Genomic DNA, 18,126 nt, shown 5'->3' with positions numbered 1-18,126 from the left:
TTCAACGGCCAGAAGGAGTGCAAGATCGATTGTTATTCACCCTTGGTTAACGCAAGAATGTGTCATCAAGGCATGCACTATTAACCAATTCTTTGAAAGGAATAACAAGAAGACATTGAAGAACGCTCTGTCGATCTTTGAAGGAAGGAACCCAGTTGCTAAGGCAATTGAATTATTTTCAGTTGCCTTGACAATCAACTACTCGGACTTTCCAAACAGTTGTCACACCACTAATCACAATAACCTAGCCTGCTCCCTTATTCAATTTGAGTCTATACCTTTATTTACTTGATCATTTATTCTAATTGTTATTTCACACTCCTACGATCACCAATTTATTTCTTTTTTACGGTGCAAGAAGTTAGAATACAGAGTTTCACCAATCCTAGTGGAGTTTATATATTTTTATACTATAACTTGCGATGTGTACACTTGCACCAATTGAGGTATCGTGGAATATCCCGCTCTTTTTTTCTCTGCTCCCTCGGGAGATTGTATCGAATATCATTCGTGTCCGCTACCCTTGCACCAACGATGTACCTGATGCTTGCCATTGGAGATTGAGCACGGAATTTTCAGTTAGCAAAGCTTACTCTTGTCTTATGCAATCTAGGTGGGACCCTCGTTCACCCTCATGGCACCGAATTTAGAGTTTTCGTGTCCCTGAAAGAGTCCGCCTCTTTATTTGGCTTGCTTTTGAAGAGAGGCTGTTAACGAATGTTAAGAGACATAGAAGATCCCTCTCCAGCTATAATTCTTGTCCATCTTGTAAAGCTGCCCGGGAATCGGTTATCCATGTTCTTCGAGATTGTCAAGCTGCTCGTCGTGTTTGGGATTCTGTTCTGCGACACTCCCCGCTGTTCTCTTTTTTACAACATGAATCTCAAGTCTTGGCTCCTGTAGAACATTTCCACTTTAACGGCTAATTCCAACTCGTCTAGCATCCCATGGAACCTCTTTTTCGCCGCTGTTATCTGGTACATCTGGAAGTCCCGAAACAACTTGGTTTTTGCTGGCTGTCCCCAAGACCACGAGTTCATTGTTCAACATAGTTCCATTTGGGCGAGACATTATGATTCCCCTCTAGCTATTCAACATCAATTTTGAACGGTGAATGATGTTGCTGTTTTCGTCAAATGGTCCTCCCCTTCCTCGATGGATATCCTTAAATGTCGATGGGGCTGTATGTTCCGTTACAGGTAAAGCAGCCATTGGCGGTGTCTTTGAGATCACACTGGGTCGTGGATTCACGACTTTGATCGCTCTATTGGATCCTCGGACGCTCTTCAAGCTGAACATTGGGCTATTTATGACGGCCTTACTCTGTCTTGGCGCCATGGTTTTGAATTTGTGCAAGTTCAATTTGATTGCCTCCGTGTAACCTCGATGCTCAACGCTGCTGATGCCCCCACAAGTCAGTTGGCCCTCGTTCGATCCATTTCAGCTCTCACGAATCGCGCTTGGGTAGTAGACATTGTTTGGGTTCGACGTTAAGCCAATCACCTTGCTGATCTTATGGCAAAATCCGCCCTTTACAGCTTACATTTTGATTTGTCTGTTCATAACCCCCCCCCCCCGGGTTTTATGTAACAGCCCTCCTTCGCAGAGATGTTGAGGGTCCTCTCTATTCTAAAGCTAGTGCTCCTTAGACTAGCCCTTTAAGCTCTCCTACGTTCAAAAAAAAAAACTAGACTACCATTAATCTTTTTAATAATATGTGATCAAAATATATATATATAAAGCTTAACCTCCTATCATATTCCTTGCGTCGTGGCCGGGAACAAACGTAAGAGCATAGAGTTGCATATTCGTTGAAATAAACCAAAACCAAGGGCCCTTTCTCCGCCACACGTTTTCATCTATCTAGTAGCATCTTGTAGAAACAGAAAAAAAAAGTTAATTCATTTCATTCTCAGATCTCCAAGTCTCTCTCGAGTGAAGCATCCATGAAAATCTCTCCTCTGTTCCCTTTCTCTCTCCCTCTCAAATGCGCATTGAATAAAACTAGTTTTCTAATGGACTCTGTCAATTTAAAACCCTCATTAAATACTTTCTGTTTCACTCCAGACAGCCCCAAGACAAAATCCAGAGCTTCCCCTGATTCTCTCTCTTTTAAATCTCCTAATACCATAAACCCATCTCCCAGATGTTTCTTCCGAAGCGTTCGGTTAATCCTTTATTGGTTTTAGTCCCGGTTTTGAAAAGCATCAGAGGCTTGGCCTTTTCGCATACGCAAAAATGGGCTTCAAGTTTAGACGATTGCGTGGCAGAATCGGAGGAAATTTTAGACCAATACAACGGGAATTACTTGCAAAGTGGAGGTTTTGGGGTGGCTTTATTAAGTGTCACGGCCAGCGCTAGAGTTCGGATTAGTCCGTTTGTGGCGACATTGGCGGCGAATCCCACTTTTGTTTCCGGTTTGTTTGCATGGTTTATTGCACAATCGATGAAGGTGTTTTTAAATTTCTTTGTTGAGCGGAAATGGGATTTACGTATACTGTTTGCTTCTGGTGGGATGCCGTCTTCGCATTCGGCTTTGTGTACTGCTTTGACGACGTCGGTGGCCATTTGTCATGGAATATCCGACTCGCTGTTTCCTGTTTGTTTGGGGTTTAGTTTGATTGTTATGTACGACGCGATTGGTGTTCGAAGGCATGCCGGGATGCAAGCTGCGGTAAGAACTTAGAAAGCAACATCTTTCTCTTTTGTTCTGTTTCTTACATTGAAGATAATAAGTTTTGGATGAATGTTCCTAGTGCTTGTAAAATTGAGCGGTGTTTGTTAATAATGTTGCATTGTTTAAGATATTGTATTTTGGATGGATCTTCCTCGTGCTTGTAAAATTGAGTTAGTTGTGTTAAGGGATGGACAGATGATTTTATGTTAAAAGGTGTTAGTTTTTAAGAAGTTATACTATAGATTTAGTTATGTGAAATTAGGTCATAATAAATGCTTGTAAATTCATTGAATAGCTTCAGTGATAAAAAGGAATGTTGTTCTCTATGGAGTATCTGGGTTCGAGCAACTACTTTTGCAAGATATGTAAATTGTCAATAGTTAATGTCATACCTCTAAGGAGACCTTAGACTTGGGTTGTTTAGAGTAAGGAAAAGAGGACTTGGAGGGTGAGTAGGCTTTGGACATAGATAATGAAACCAGAAAAGTTGGAGGCTAGGATTTAATTTCATTGATTTCAAAATTAACAGAGGCTTAAAGAGTAATCGACCCAAAAAAGTTGGTAGGCCCTCCCATCATCAACTTAGTTAGGTTCAAACTGAATGTATTGGTTTTCTTTGGCATTAAAGAATTAATTTCAAATAATGAGGTTTCATTCTCATTTAAGTAAATCACAGGACAAGGGATGCGGCATATTATCAATGACGCATTCAACATTTTAACAACTTTTTTCTCCTGCCAATTGAATCCGAATCAATGAAATAAATATGGTGGACATCACTATCCTTCTTCAACTGAAAGTGGTCATAACCTATCTTCCAAATATTAGTATCCAATGAACAATATGAATGTGTTTCCATTTCTTCTGCCATGAAAAAGTAGGGTAAGCTTGTTTTTCACAGGTCTGTATCTGCAGTTTCTTTGTTGCCTACATTTGTCTGCCTAAATTCCACCTTTTTTCTTTGTTCCTTGGACACAAATATGACATTGACTTGAATGTTACTTCATGCTCCAATAATTATGTGCAACATCCCAAAAATTAATATTAGTAGCTTGCCTTGAGAGTTGCCATTTAACTTGTATCGGAATCGTTGAATGGTTGTCTTCCCAGTTGTAGTATGTTCTTAATATGACATTAACATGAATGTTACTTCATGTTCCAATCATTATATGCAACATCCCAAAAATTATAGCAGTAGCTTGCCTTGAGAGATGCCATTTAAATTGTATCGGAATCGTTGAATGGTTTGGTCTTCCCATTTGTAGGTTCTTAATATGATCCTTGAGGACCTATTTCAAGGGCATCCGATCAGTCAAAGAAAGCTCAAGGAACTTCTCGGCCACACGCCATCACAGGTATTTGCTGGAGCTATGCTTGGTATTTTTGTAGCTTGTGTATGCTGTCAAGGTTGCTTGGTTGCAACCTAGAAATGCTTCTGCAGGTAATCTTCGGTCATCTTATAGCGGACAGCGTTTTGGTATTTTGTAAAAACCTGGCTCAATTTTTATGGCTTGATGAGTCTATTGTTCTATATAAAACCCAAATTGTGATTCTAGTTCGGGTATCATCTCTAACATCCATTTCTTTAAGAGAATAAGAACAAGAATGATAGAAATCAAAGCCTAAACCAAAAGATATGCTCTTTTTTAGTGTTAAATTGTAAGGTGTAGTGCTATGGCTTTGCAAATAGTGGTTTTGGCTACCCTTATATCTCCTTCAGAAGGCATAACTCCCATTCTAGTTGGTTCAACATGCTCTTTTCTATTTAAACTCTCTCTCAAGTTTAGCCTTCATCTGCATAACATTAGGCTTTTAATGCATCAGATGGTCAAATAGCTCTGCAACGACTGCAAGCTTTGCAGCATGGTGGGGGCAGAATAAGAATACGATGAAGAAGGCAAACTTTTTCCACTAATTTTGTGAGAGTTTATTAAGAAAAAATAACATGAAAATAATTTTATGCGACGTTACTTGTTTAGATGAGACCATGATTTATGCGGTCAAAAATGTCTAATTAAAATTATCTGACTATCATTTTTATAAAATTTAAAGGAGTAATTCAAATGTCAAATTGCAACTCCTTGATGAATTATAATATTAGAAATATCAGAACAAAACCTGACCTGGATATCAGAACAAAATTCAGGAGGAAAAAACCATCTCTGCAATAAAATTTTCCATTCTCAAATTTCAACATCGAACGTGTATAAACTGTACTTTTCTAGCATCATGAGAAATTAAATAAAAAAAACTATCAAATGGTGAAAAAAATTATATTTATTCTTGTAAGACGGGTTAGTAAATCAAACAATTAAACTGCTAAAAGTTTTCAGAATCAAGTTTAGGTAAATTGATTTTTAATTATTATGTTATTTATCAGACTAATACAGAGAAATTTATCGAATAATATTAACCGGTAATTATACGAAGGGAATTGACAGATAAGATAACAAGACTCGGAAGCTACTCCAAGAATATAAGCCCAAATTACGAGAAATTCCAAAAGCCGTATTGCCTTGTACCAAAAAAAAATAAAAAATAGGAGAATTTTCCGAAAAATCACCCTAACATTTTTTATGCCCTGTCAGACATCGTTCAGGCTTTATTTTTTGATCTAACATCCTTGGTATAAAGACGTGCCCCTGCAACGTGCCTTACGTAACCTGGGGGTAAGGCGCGCCCCTGAACCGTGCCTTGTGAAACGTGTAAAAAATTTGGTGTTAATTTTATAAATATTTTTGAAATAATGTCTAATATGTAATTAATTTTTGTTGGGATGATATTTGTGTAAAAACGTAAACTTAATTTATTTATTTTTTTGTGTGTGAAAACAAAAAATTCTACAATAAAATCTTTAAATATTCTTTTACAAATTATTTTATAACTCGATAAATTTTGATTTTTTGCATGAAATTACACAGTACGTATAATATAGTATAGAAAAACTTTGAGAGTAAATATTTTAAAATATGAATAATTTTATAAAAGTTTTATAACTAGTATTTCTTTTTCAAAATGATGATGATGATGATAATAATAAATATTTTATAATTTAAAAAATTATAAATTTTATATATTTTTAAAAAAAATTTGACTTTATATTCTTTTTGTATTGAATTTCATTTACTTTTAATTCTTTTTTATTGTATTTTTATTGATTTTAAAAAAATTAATAATAATTCATTTGATCTTACAATTGCAATTAAAATTTATTTTTATATTTTTATATTTTTAAACAATTAATATTAAAAGTCAATAAACATTATTAAATGTTAAAAAATAATATCACACAAAAAATAAATCAATAAAGTTGACGTTTTTATTGAATTTTATTCACTTTTAATTATTTTTTATTACATTTTATTTATTTTAAAAGTTTAAAAATGTAATAAAAAGAATTAAAAGTGAATAAAATTCAATACAAAAAGAATATAAAGTCAATTTTTTTTCAAAAATATATATAATTTATAATTTTTTAAATTATAAAATATTTATCATCATCATCATTTTAAAAAAGAAATACAAGTTATAAAATTTTTATAAAATTATCATATTTTAAAATATTTACCCTCAAAATTTTCTTATACTAGATTATACGTATTGTTTAATTTTATGCAAAAATCAAAATTTATTTAGTTATAAAATAATTTTAAAAATAAAGTTTTTTTCACGCACAAAAAAAATAAATAAAGTTGACGTTTTTACACAAATATCACCATAACAGAAATTAATTATATATTAGGTATCATTTTAAAAATATTTACAAAATTAACACCTGGGTTTTTTACACATTTCACAAGACGCGCTTCAAAGGTGCGTATTACCCCACGTGACGCCAAATCAGCATAAAATACGCCTCTAAAACACGACTTTCTAGAAAAAAATGTGTTATATCAAAAAATAAAATCTGAACGATGTCTAATGGAGAATAAAAAAAGTTAAAGTGATTTTTCGGGAAATTCACCCAAAAATAAATCTAAACGTATAAAATGGTCAAAAGTAGTACAAGTTTTTACGCGTTAACTATAAAACAACGACGGCTATACACGTGTCTCTCTTCTCCAATCCCATTTTCCTCTCTCACTCTTCGGCTCAGAAGAAATTTCCTGAATTTGACCTTTGATTCAATACATTCAATCTCTGTTCTCTAGTTGTTCTCTATAATATCATTATAATAACTGAGTATATATCAATATAATATTAAAATATTATATTATTATAATTATATTATATATATACATAAAATATTTTAGTTAAAATATAATATTTTTAATTAAACTAATATTTTTATTTATTTTATATATATATATATATATTAAATATTTTAGTGTAAACTACACCATTCACACTAAATTTTACTCTCTCTCCTAATTCACTCAATATACTTTAATTTTTTTAATTTACTCATTAAACTTTTGAATTGCTCTTATTTTGGTCACTCTGAATTTTTTTATTTTTATTTTGATATGACATGACTTTTTTATTATTATTTTGTCACACCCCACAAATTGCAATATAATATAAAAAAATTAATAGCACTATAAATAAAATATTAGCACTAAGAATAAAATAAAATGAAGTGAGAGACAATGGCATGTCCACCAAGCCATGTTTTGTTTTTTTTGTTAGAAACATTAAATAGTGGATATATTTTATATATTGAGTGATAACTCATTTTACCTGCAAAACCCCCTCCCCGTGTAGTGAACCCAAACTATATTTTTCATAAACTCATTTTTCCTCATTTAAGTTAGCTTCCTCCTCCTCCTCCTCCTTGTTCCGACCGGCGGTGAACAGCACCGCCACCTCCATCAGGTGTGCCTGACCTTCGCGAATCGATCTCGACCAACCTCGCTCGGAAATCGGTCACAGTTAGGCCGAACCAAGAACGAAAATAGACACCCAAAATCCCGATCGTCGTTTTAATTTTGTCGATTCCGACTATTTCAACGACCGTCTTGTTTCGTCCGTCCATCGTAGGTAAAGTCAGATCGTTTAATTTTGATAATATTTCAGTGTTTTAGCTTGAAAACATGTTATAGTTGTTGTTAGTTTAGATTGTTGATAAATAGTTTTAAAAGAGTGACTAATATGTAATTAATTTTGATTATAGTGGTATTTTTGTAAATATTGTTAAAAAATGTTAGTTTCGTAAATATTATTAAACAAATGTTAGTTTCGTAAATACTGTTAAGAAGGTGTTAGTTTCGTAAATATTTCAAAAAATGATATTTTTGTAATTATTTCGAAAAAAATGATATTTTGATAATTATTTCGAAAAAGTAATATTTTGGTAATTATTTCAAAAAAATGATATTTTGGTAATTATTTCAAAAGTGATAATTTGGTAATTATTTCGAAAAAGTGATAATTTGGTAATTATTTCGAAAAAGTGATATTTTGGTAATTATTTCGAAAAAGTGCTATTTTCGTAATTATTTCGAAAAAGGTGATATTTTCGTAATTATAAAAAATGTTATTTTCGTAATAGTTGACTATGGACTTTTGAGTACCTTTGACCATAACTTTGACCGGCTTTAAACGGCCATTAAACGACCTTTGCTTTTGTTCGAGTATACTTATTCTGACATTTTTTGACATCCCGAATATGTTTCCGAAGTCCGTTTCTCCAAATTCGAACCCGAAGGTCTCCAAATCATCAGTAAAACCCGTTGAATTTAACTTTGACCAAGAATTCGAATTTTCAAAAAGTCATATTTTATGTTTTTCGTTATACTGATTCCGATTCCGCAATCGGTTTGGTCAAATTTAGACTCGAAAGCCTCCAAATTAGCCCGTAACCTAAAAAATCATATTTATCTAAGTGTTTTAATTTAGTTAATTGAATAGAATGGTGAAAGACTAATTATAGTTATGTTAAATGTACTCGGGGATCTCCAGACTGTTTCACTACTCGATCCGGTTCCTCTCGATCCGCTCGTCCACGAGAAGCTGTGAAGCTGTGAATACTCTTATTTCTGAAACCCTGTTAGTTATTCTGTTTAGAATATTGTTCCGAATATAACACTATTCTGATATGGCTTAGGTTCCCGTTCAGTCGAAGAGCCTAGTGAAGCTGATACTCGATAGACCTTTCGGACTGACCCTATTATCGAGGTGTGTTCCTTATGTGCATAATAAATGTTTTAAATATATGTTTGAAATCTTTTGTGCACATGATTGTTTTCTCTTATTTGAAATACAAGGTTTGATCTGATTTGTCTACTGAATGATTTATCTGATTCTGGATTTACTGAAATGAAAAGCATGATTGCCCGATTTCTGATTTCTGAACACTGGATTACTGAACTGATAATCTTTCTGAACTCTGACTTACTGTTACTACTGGTTACCGTCTGAAAAATGTTTTCTACGGGGTACTCTGGGTTCTGGTATGAAGACTCTGGCAGGTTCAATCGTTGTTGGTAATTCCTCGGATAGGTTCAGCACCGATTGATAATTCTTTATGGACCTAAGTCGAGCCTTGGGTAGGTTCTGCGATCCTGAGATTTTCTTGGGTAAGCCTTTGTGGCCCCGGGAATTGTCTTGGGTAGGCTCGCAGGCCCCAAGGTACTCCCTTAGGTTGTGCATTTATGGGGATCTGCACATGGCGTTCGGTTGGAGGACGATGCAGAGTTTTTAAATTAAAAACTCCTATGATGTTTAATGATTGTGATCTGCACTGGTTTTGAAAATCATAACTGTATGTTTTTATTTATGCATTGTTGTGACACACTGAGCCTCTAGCTCACTTTTCAAATTGTTTTACCCCTTTCAGATACATTCAGATAGACACTCTGTATCAGGCACTTGGAGGATTGGTACATTTAGTTCAGAGTGTTATTGTAATATTCAGTTTCTCGAACTGTTTTTTTAATTATGGTAATATGTACCTTATTTCTGAAGTATTCATCGTTTTATGACGTTTTCTGTTGTTGTTACTGATATTTGATGTTTGATGCTCCGGATTTATTTTATGTAATATTTTACCTGGTATCTTTCATGTTTCATATTTACGAATTTAGTTTTTATCGTTAATTATAATATAATTTTATATAAAGATCATTTGTAACATGATTTTAAATTATCGAATAATGTTTTTGGAAAAATGTCTTTCAGAATCATTAATGTAATCTGCTATACTTAGCTGAAACGAATAGGCCGGGTCTAGGGCGTTAAATATTTAATCTAGATGGTAATTATTTAAATCATTTAAATTTAATAATAGTAAAATTATTTTTTATTTCATATATATATATCATGTCATAGAATAATAATTAATAAAATAATTCGTAGTAACCTAAACAGAAACAATTTAAAAGTTCATGAATAAAAAAATTGAAAGTATAGTGGGTGAAATAGGAGAGAGAGTAATGTTCAATAATGAATGGTGTCACCCAATATTTTATACATATTACTAATCAAATATAATATAAGTAAAATTATATTATTAAAATGTAATATTAAAAATATAATATTATTAAAATATTTAAATATTTCATTAAAATTATACCAAAATATTATATTAGTATTAAATAAAAAATTAATAATATTTTCAGTTGTTACGATTTAAAGTAAAAAGTTAGGAAAATGTTTTATGAAAAAACATATGACAACATTTTATATAAAATACAAGGAATTAGAAAAATGAATTACATTAAGGAAAACAAATTAAAACTATCAAAAACTGAAATTTTCTTTTTATAAAATTAATTACAACTATCAAACACTGATAAACATTTTATATTTTTCGGCTATTAAACACATGAAATGGGGAAAACATTTCCAACTATCAAACACACCCAAATTTTAATGCAAAAGGTTTAATGAAATTTTGAAAGTTTTATAGTTAAGTGACAAAAACAAAATACACTAAATTTTAATAGCTAATGGTGTAGTATGCCCAAATGTTAAAATACCTAAAATTTCCCTCTTTGTGACTCATTTAAGCCCTCACTGCTCACTCCAATCTCTCCTCGGATTCTAAACCCTAGAATTATTTCTCTATGCTTCCAGAAAATTTCTTCTTAATAAAGTTTCTGGGATTGTTCTTTTTTCTCTTTTAATTTGAAAATGGAGTTGAATACCGAAACCCTTCAGTTCCTCTCACAATGTTTCCTCCACACACTCTCGCACGAGCCTGAACCCCGACGTGCCGCCGAATCTTCCCTAGCCGAAGCTGCGGATCGTCCAAACTACGGTCTCGCTGTTCTCCGTCTCGTGGCGGAGCCTTCTGTTGACGAGCAGATCCGTCAAGCTGCCGCTGTTAACTTCAAGAACCACCTGAAGACCCGTTGGGTTCCCTCTAACGATTCCAACGCCGGCGCCACATTTTCACCGATCCTCGACCCTGAGAAGGATCAAATCAAAACCCTAATCGTCTCGCTCATGCTATCTTCTACCCCTCGCATTCAGAGCCAGCTCAGTGAAGCCCTTGCAGTTATCGGTAAGCATGATTTCCCCAAATCGTGGCCGACTTTGCTTCCCGAGCTCATCTCCAATCTCCAAAAGGCTGCACAGTCCTCTGATTATGCTTCCATCAACGGTATTCTCGGAACTGCTAATTCAATTTTCAAAAAATTTAGGTATCAGTATAAAACGAACGACCTTTTGCTTGATCTAAAGTACTGTTTGGATAATTTCGCCGCTCCGTTATTAGAAATATTTCTTAAAACTGCTTCATTAATTGACTCAACGGCTGCTGTTTCTGGCGGTGGTTCCCCTGCGACCCTCCGGCCTCTCTTTGAATCTCAGAGGTTATGTTGTAGGATATTCTTTTCATTGAACTTCCAAGAACTGCCTGAATTCTTCGAGGATCATGAGGGAGTGGATGGGTGAGTTTAAGAAGTATTTGACCACAAATTATCCTTCTCTTGAAAGTAGCAGTGATGGGCTAGCATTAGTGGATGAACATAGGGCTGCAGTATGTGAAAATATTAGTCTTTACATGGAAAAGAATGAGGAGGAATTTCAAGGTTATTTAAATGAATTTGCATCAGCAGTTTGGAGTTTGCTTACAATTGTGTCTCAATCTTCTAGCCGTGATAAACTGGCTGTTACAGCAATGAAGTTTTTGACCACAGTTAGTACAAGTGTGCATCATGCTTTGTTTGCAACTGAAGGGGTACTACCACAGATTTGTCAGAGTATTGTGATTCCAAACGTGCGGTTGAGGGATGAGGATGAAGAGCTTTTCGAGATGAATTATGTCGAGTTCATCAGGAGGGATATGGAAGGGAGTGATCTTGATACAAGGAGAAGGATAGCTTGTGAATTGCTTAAAGGGATCGCAACTAACTACAAGAAACAAGTGACTGATATCGTTTCTGTTCAGATTCAAAATTTGTTGAGCTCGTTTGCGACAAACCCCTCTTCCAATTGGAAGGACAAGGACTGTGCCATATATTTGGTTGTCTCTCTTGCAACTAAGAAGGCCGGGGGTGCTTCTGTTTCAACTGATCTCGTGGATGTTCAGTCCTTCTTCTTGTCAGTCATAGTCCCCGAGTTACAAAGCCAAGATGTTAATGTGTTTCCAATGCTCAAAGCAGGTTCTCTTAAATTTTTCACAATGTTTCGAGGACTGATACAAAAGCCTGTTGCGTTTCAATTGTTCCCAGATTTGGTTCGATTTTTGGGTGCAGAATCAAATGTGGTTCACTCTTATGCTGCAAGCTGTATCGAAAAACTCTTGCTTGTCAAGGATGAAGGGGGAAAAGCTAGATATACTTCAGCAGATATAACTCCTTTTGTGCCCGTGCTGATGAACAACCTTTTTAATTCATTGAAGTTTCCAGAGTCCGAGGAGAATCAATATATAATGAAATGTATCTTGCGTGTGCTAGCGGCCTCAGAGATTTCACGTGAGATTGCTGGACCTTGCATTGTTGGGTTAACTTCTATTCTCAATGAAGTTTGCAAAAATCCAAAAAACCCAATTTTTAACCATTATCTTTTTGAGTCCGTGGCTATTCTTGTCAGACGGGCATGTGAGAGGGATGCATCCCTTATATCAGCTTTTGAATCAAGCCTCTTTCCGAGTCTCCAAACCATCTTGGCCACTGATGTGACTGAGTTCTTGCCTTATGCATTCCAGCTGTTGGCCCAGCTTGTTGAACTGAACAAACCACCCATCTCTCCAAGCTACATGCAAATTTTTGTGCTTCTCCTCTCCCCTGAATCATGGAGGAGATCTTCTAATGTTCCAGCTCTTGTGCGTCTGCTTCAGGCTTTCCTGCAGAAGTCACCCCATGAGCTCAATCAAGAGGGGAGACTGAACCAGGTGCTTGGTATTTTCAACATGCTTGTCTCATCTGCTGGCACAGATGAACAGGGCTTCTATGTTCTTAATACTGTGATTGAGAATCTTGAATATGGTGTCCTAACTCCATACATGAGTAATATTTGGAATGTCCTTTTTATACGCCTCCAAAACAACCGTACTGTGAAATTCCAGAAGTCTCTTGTGATTTTCATGTCACTCTTTTTAGTCAAGCATGGGACTCAAAATCTAGTGGACACAATGAATGCAGTTCAGGCCAACATATTCTTGGTAATTTTGGAGCAGTTTTGGATTCCCAATCTTAAGCTGATTACTGGAGCAATTGAGCTTAAGTTAACGGCAGTTGCTTCTACAAGACTGATATGCGAAACTCCGGTGCTTTTGGATGCCGCAGCTGCAAGAGTCTGGGGCAAGATGCTGGATAGTATTGTTACCCTTCTTTCACAGCCCGAGCAGGACAGAGTTGAGGAAGAGCCAGAAATGCCAGATATCGCAGAAAATGTAGGATATACAGCCACTTTTGTCAAACTTTACAATGCTGGGAAGAAAGAGGATGATCCTTTGACTGATGTGAAGGATCCAAAGCAATTCTTAGTAGCTTCATTGGCAAAACTTTCTGCAGTTACCCCAGGGAGATACCCCCAGATCATCAATGAAAGTTTTGATCCAGCGAATCAAACAGCATTACTTCAGCTTTGCACCACTTATAATTGCCAAATAGTTTGAGTAAGTTACTTTCTGCACTTGTGATTACTTCAGCTTTGCATGGGATTTGGTTTCAGTGAGTGAAACTGCATGCATATGCAATGGTGTGCAAGCTACTATTTACCTAAACATCTAATTGCAGGGTGTTTTGACCTTCAGAAAGTTGCCTAATTGTGATTTCTGGAGTCATATAAGGTTCAATAATAATCGTGCTCATTTACCCAACAAAGCTCTTGATTTTCTCTTTGTATCTACTGAAACTAGTTTCTTCTGCTCTCAGTCTAAACCAACCACGAATATGCTCCATCTTCATACTCCAAATGAATGAATTCTCTACTTTTTTTTATAAGAGAATTCTCTATTTTTTATGTTTAAATTTCAATAGCAGTATGTTGTTTGGGGTGTGCATTCTCATCGCTTGGTTTATTGCTAGATTGCAGGGATATTGTTTCTTCTTTATTTTGGTGTCTTACATTGAACATGCATTTGTCAGCAGCAGTTGGTGCATTTTGACATAAAGTTGAAGGATCTTATGTGCTGGTGGATTTTGCAATTATGGTTGCTCTTTTTTCTTTTGGTCTGGTTTTGTTGTCATAAAGTTGTAAGATCCTGTAGTGTCCTGGTGAAAAAGAGTTGTGTAAAACTTCTTCAATTTTCCTGAATTTGAAATATAGCTCAGTGCTAAACCCAAGTCGTTACCGAAGAATGGTACCTTCCAGTGCCTTGGGATCATATTTGTTTTTAATACTGTTGTAGCATTCAGAACATAAACAACTCATGTTTCTGGGTTTACAATTTCAAAAGCAAAATTCAGCTAATCCGCGTGCAATATGAAAGGCTCACTTTTCTTTTGTTTAATTTTAATTAGGAAGTGTATGAAATATGTACATATTCATGACCGCCAGATGTTAGCAGATGGGGACGAGCACTTTTGTATTTATTTGGTTGTTAATTATTAATAATATGAAATATGTATTTATTTTCTTTTATCTTAAATCACATTTTCTCACCATTATATCATATGCCCATCAAATCCCATTCCTCCTTGTCTCCATTTCTACTCATCATTCTTCTTTTGAAGTTATCGACAAGGGAGTGTTATAAAAAAAAAATCTCACTATTATTATTATAATTATTATTTTGTTGAATTTATCTTAAACTAGTTGCCCACCCTAAATCTAAAGATTTAGATTTAAGATTCTAAAATCTCTAAATTATCAGTGAACCAAAATCCCATTAGCGGAACTAATTAATACTCCTTAAAAACAGAGTATCCAAATTGAGAGATTAAACTTTAACCATTGATTACAGAAATGTTACGACGGTGGTGAAAAGGCGAAAAATAATGAGAATAAAGGAGAGGTCGAATGGATCTCTACATTCCATAGCACAAGAATAAATGAAATTGGAATCCAAGGTAATCAAAATGGGTCAAAAAGTTCGGCTTCATTGTACGGACAATGGTACAATGATAAGAAAATAAAAATCCCAAAATGCCATTCCCATCCCAACTTGCTAAAAAATGAATTATTTCTCATAAACACCTTGAATTCTGTTTTATTTTATTTATGTTTCTTTATTTTAATTATGAAATAAAATCATAGTAATGTATTTTAAAATTAAATTCTATTTAAATTATATTCAATATCATAAAAATAACATATTTCATTTGTACTTAATAGTAGGGCACACATGTATTTAGTATCTAAACTATCAGTTTTGGTCCGTTTTAATACCTAAACTTTCAATTTTATCAAAACCATGTCTAACATTTAGTTTTTATTTCATTTTAGTATCTCGTTATTAAAAACTTAACACGTATGGTACTTAAACTATCAATTTTGGTCCGTTTTAATACCTAAACTTTCAAAATTTTTAAAACTTAACAAATTTTGAACAGGATACTAAAAAAACAAAAACTAAAGTTGTTAAGGGTGGAATACTAAAATGAAATAAAAACTAAAGTTTTTAAGGGTGGGGTTCTAAAATGAAACAAAAACTAAACTTTAGGTATGGTTTTGAGCAAATTGAAAGTTTAGTTACTAAACCATACCAAAATCGATAATTTAGGTGTTAAACGTGTAATTTATTCTTAATTGTATATTGATCATTGATGAATTTATTCAATTACTTTTATTTAAAATTAATTAATTACTATTTACTATCATTAAGAAATTTGTAATAGAAAATAAATAAATTAAAAGTCAAGTACCTAATTACATCAAAAAAATTATGCCTAATGCCTTTAGAAAAAAATAACTAAATTTCTTATTTCACTATTAAAAAGTTAAATACCTAATCATATTATTAAAAAAATAAATATATGATTACACAAAAAAATATTAAGTGCCACATTTTAGATTCCAAAACTTATATTTACCTTTTTTTTATATTTTATATTTACCTTTCTTGTTAGCCTGGCTTTGACTAAAACAAAGAAAAGTTGTTGGTTATTAACCGAAAGTCAATAAGATTGTGTTTGATGAAATATACAAAGGTCTACCCTTCTTTTCTGTTATAAAGCCCAAATAGGTGTTGAAATAAATAATTCAAATTTATAAATAAAATTGTGAAATTCAAAGACAAAAAAGAATTCTAGTAAGCATCGGAGCTGATGATTGAAGAAGCAACGTAAGCTGACCCATGGCCATCAATTGAAATTCCCGAGAAAATAAAAAAGCATAAGATTAACTTTTTTATTAAAGAATTTGTGGGGTATCCCTTACCTATATAAAATATCCTAAACGCCTAGGGGTTTGCCCAAATATTCGTAGTGAATGGTGGAGCCACATGTGTCATAAATTGAAGCCCAAAACGTTATTGGTCTTCACATGGGTGTGCAATGGCAATGCATTCACAAATAATCCAAATGATTGGTGTGAAATGTGAATAGATATAGTGCTAAGAAAAATTATTTTTTAATCAAAGTATTTGTTATATTATTTAAAAAATAGGTTTGGGTCACTCGGTGATTTTTGGAAGATGTTTGGCCTATTTAGTAATTTTGAGAAATCACGTGAAGTGTAAGGCATTTTGTTGAAGTTTCATGCATGTACGATAATGAGGAGGTTCCCAAAGTCGTTGTGTGACGGCTACTTCATAAGTCGTCGTGTGGTATGAACGACTTTCACCAAGTACAATAATAAATATTTTAATTAAAGAAATAATTTTCTTTGCACCCTATATGAACAATTTTTTTCTAGCACAATATTCAAACAATTTTACCAAATTATAATATATAGTTTAGTATATTAAGTATAACAAAAAATAGTAATTATAATATATAACTTGCAATGTCAAATAATACATTAACTATTGTATTGTCCAAACATCCCTAATAAATTTTTATGGTTGATCGAGTCTTATATCGGTTGATATTACTACACTAACCAAACAATATGAGTCCGAGCATGCATAAATGCCCGTTATCCTTCAATTGTGGGTGAAAAGTCATCAAATATTTTGCTAGGCTCATCCTTAAGTTTAACCTACTTTATATTTATCTTAAATTTTCATTTTAATAAAATTTTAGTACATTACTTCTCTGTTTGATTTCAATTTTCATCATGGTACCAAAGTGATCGACAACAATCTCTAATACTGAGTATCGTTTCTACAAGAACCAAGCCAATATTTTGGTCTTATGGTGGTTGGGAAATAGACTGCTACAAAACGAGGCGTTAGCACTGACTGGATAATAAAAAATAAATAAAATGGAATCGTTCAACCGTATTGTGGTATTAATCATTGTCCTAAAAGTGAATTCGTCCCGATATGTGTAATCGATGCAATGGACGAAAGACCCTCTGAGGTTAACACGACTCTCCAAGTTTCGTACACCCAAAAAAATAAAGATTAGAGAGCGTTTGAAAGTGAAATATTTGAGATAAATCATTTTTTAGTATATCTCAAAAGCTAAAAATGAGTTATCTTTTTATATAGGCTTAAAGTAGGGTAAAGTGATAAAAGATGTAATAACATTTACAAAAAATTAATTGTCATAAATACAATTTTAATGACCATAAACATTATTTTGTAACACCTAAATGTGATAAAATATAAACTCTTGTAAATAATATTTTACCGAAAGAATCTATAAAAAAACACACACACAAACCGAATCGAACCCTATCAAACAATTCTTACCCAAATTAGAATTCTTTGTGTTACCAACAATGGTTACTTGTTTCGATCAGTCCTTGTGTATACCAAATCCTTTTCGTTGTAGAACTTCTTTTGAAACATGGTAAAAATCACTACAACTATATTTGGCATACTCGCCTACTCGAATCATGAATCTCCGGTGTGAGAAAACAAGACCAATATGTACGCAAGTATCTTGCTCAAATCTAATCCATCTATGATAAGCCTACCAAACCGTGGGTAGCTTTATAACTGAAACTACCCCTACCCCTAGTTTATTTTTAGCAATAATTAACATTAACATGTTCCGTAAACCCTTCCC

At 33.7% G+C, this 18,126-nt stretch overlaps 1 protein-coding gene and 1 pseudogene across 1 annotated transcript; both read left to right on the top strand.

Moving 5' to 3' along the window:
• Positions 1 to 1,940: 1,940 nt before the first annotated feature.
• On the top strand, positions 1,941 to 18,062 carry LOC120186279 (uncharacterized membrane protein YuiD-like). The gene is made up of 3 exons (XM_039190265.1): positions 1,941 to 2,674; positions 3,943 to 4,118; positions 18,049 to 18,062. Exons 1-2 carry the CDS (start codon positions 2,147 to 2,149, stop codon positions 4,102 to 4,104), a joined length of 690 nt encoding a protein of 229 aa, XP_039046196.1. The 5' UTR covers positions 1,941 to 2,146; the 3' UTR covers positions 4,105 to 4,118; positions 18,049 to 18,062.
• On the top strand, positions 10,644 to 14,519 carry LOC120186278 (annotated as a pseudogene).
• Positions 18,063 to 18,126: the final 64 nt, after the last annotated feature.

This window comes from Hibiscus syriacus, unplaced genomic scaffold (genome assembly GCF_006381635.1).
Source record: "Hibiscus syriacus cultivar Baekdansim isolate YM2019G1 unplaced genomic scaffold, ASM638163v2 tig00113337_pilon, whole genome shotgun sequence".
Lineage (NCBI taxonomy): Eukaryota > Viridiplantae > Streptophyta > Magnoliopsida > Malvales > Malvaceae > Hibiscus > Hibiscus syriacus.
This window is presented reverse-complemented; position numbering and strand designations above follow the sequence as displayed.

What these genes read in the sequence shown, in the direction of transcription:
- LOC120186279 (XM_039190265.1), top strand. Translation starts at nt 2,147, where the DNA reads ATGTTTCTTCCGAAGCGTTCGGTTAATCCTTTATTGGTTTTAGTCCCG. An exon ending in ATGCCGGGATGCAAGCTGCG is followed by an intron (nt 2,675 to 3,942) that starts GTAAGAACTTAG and finishes TCCCATTTGTAG; the next exon opens with GTTCTTAATATGATCCTTGA.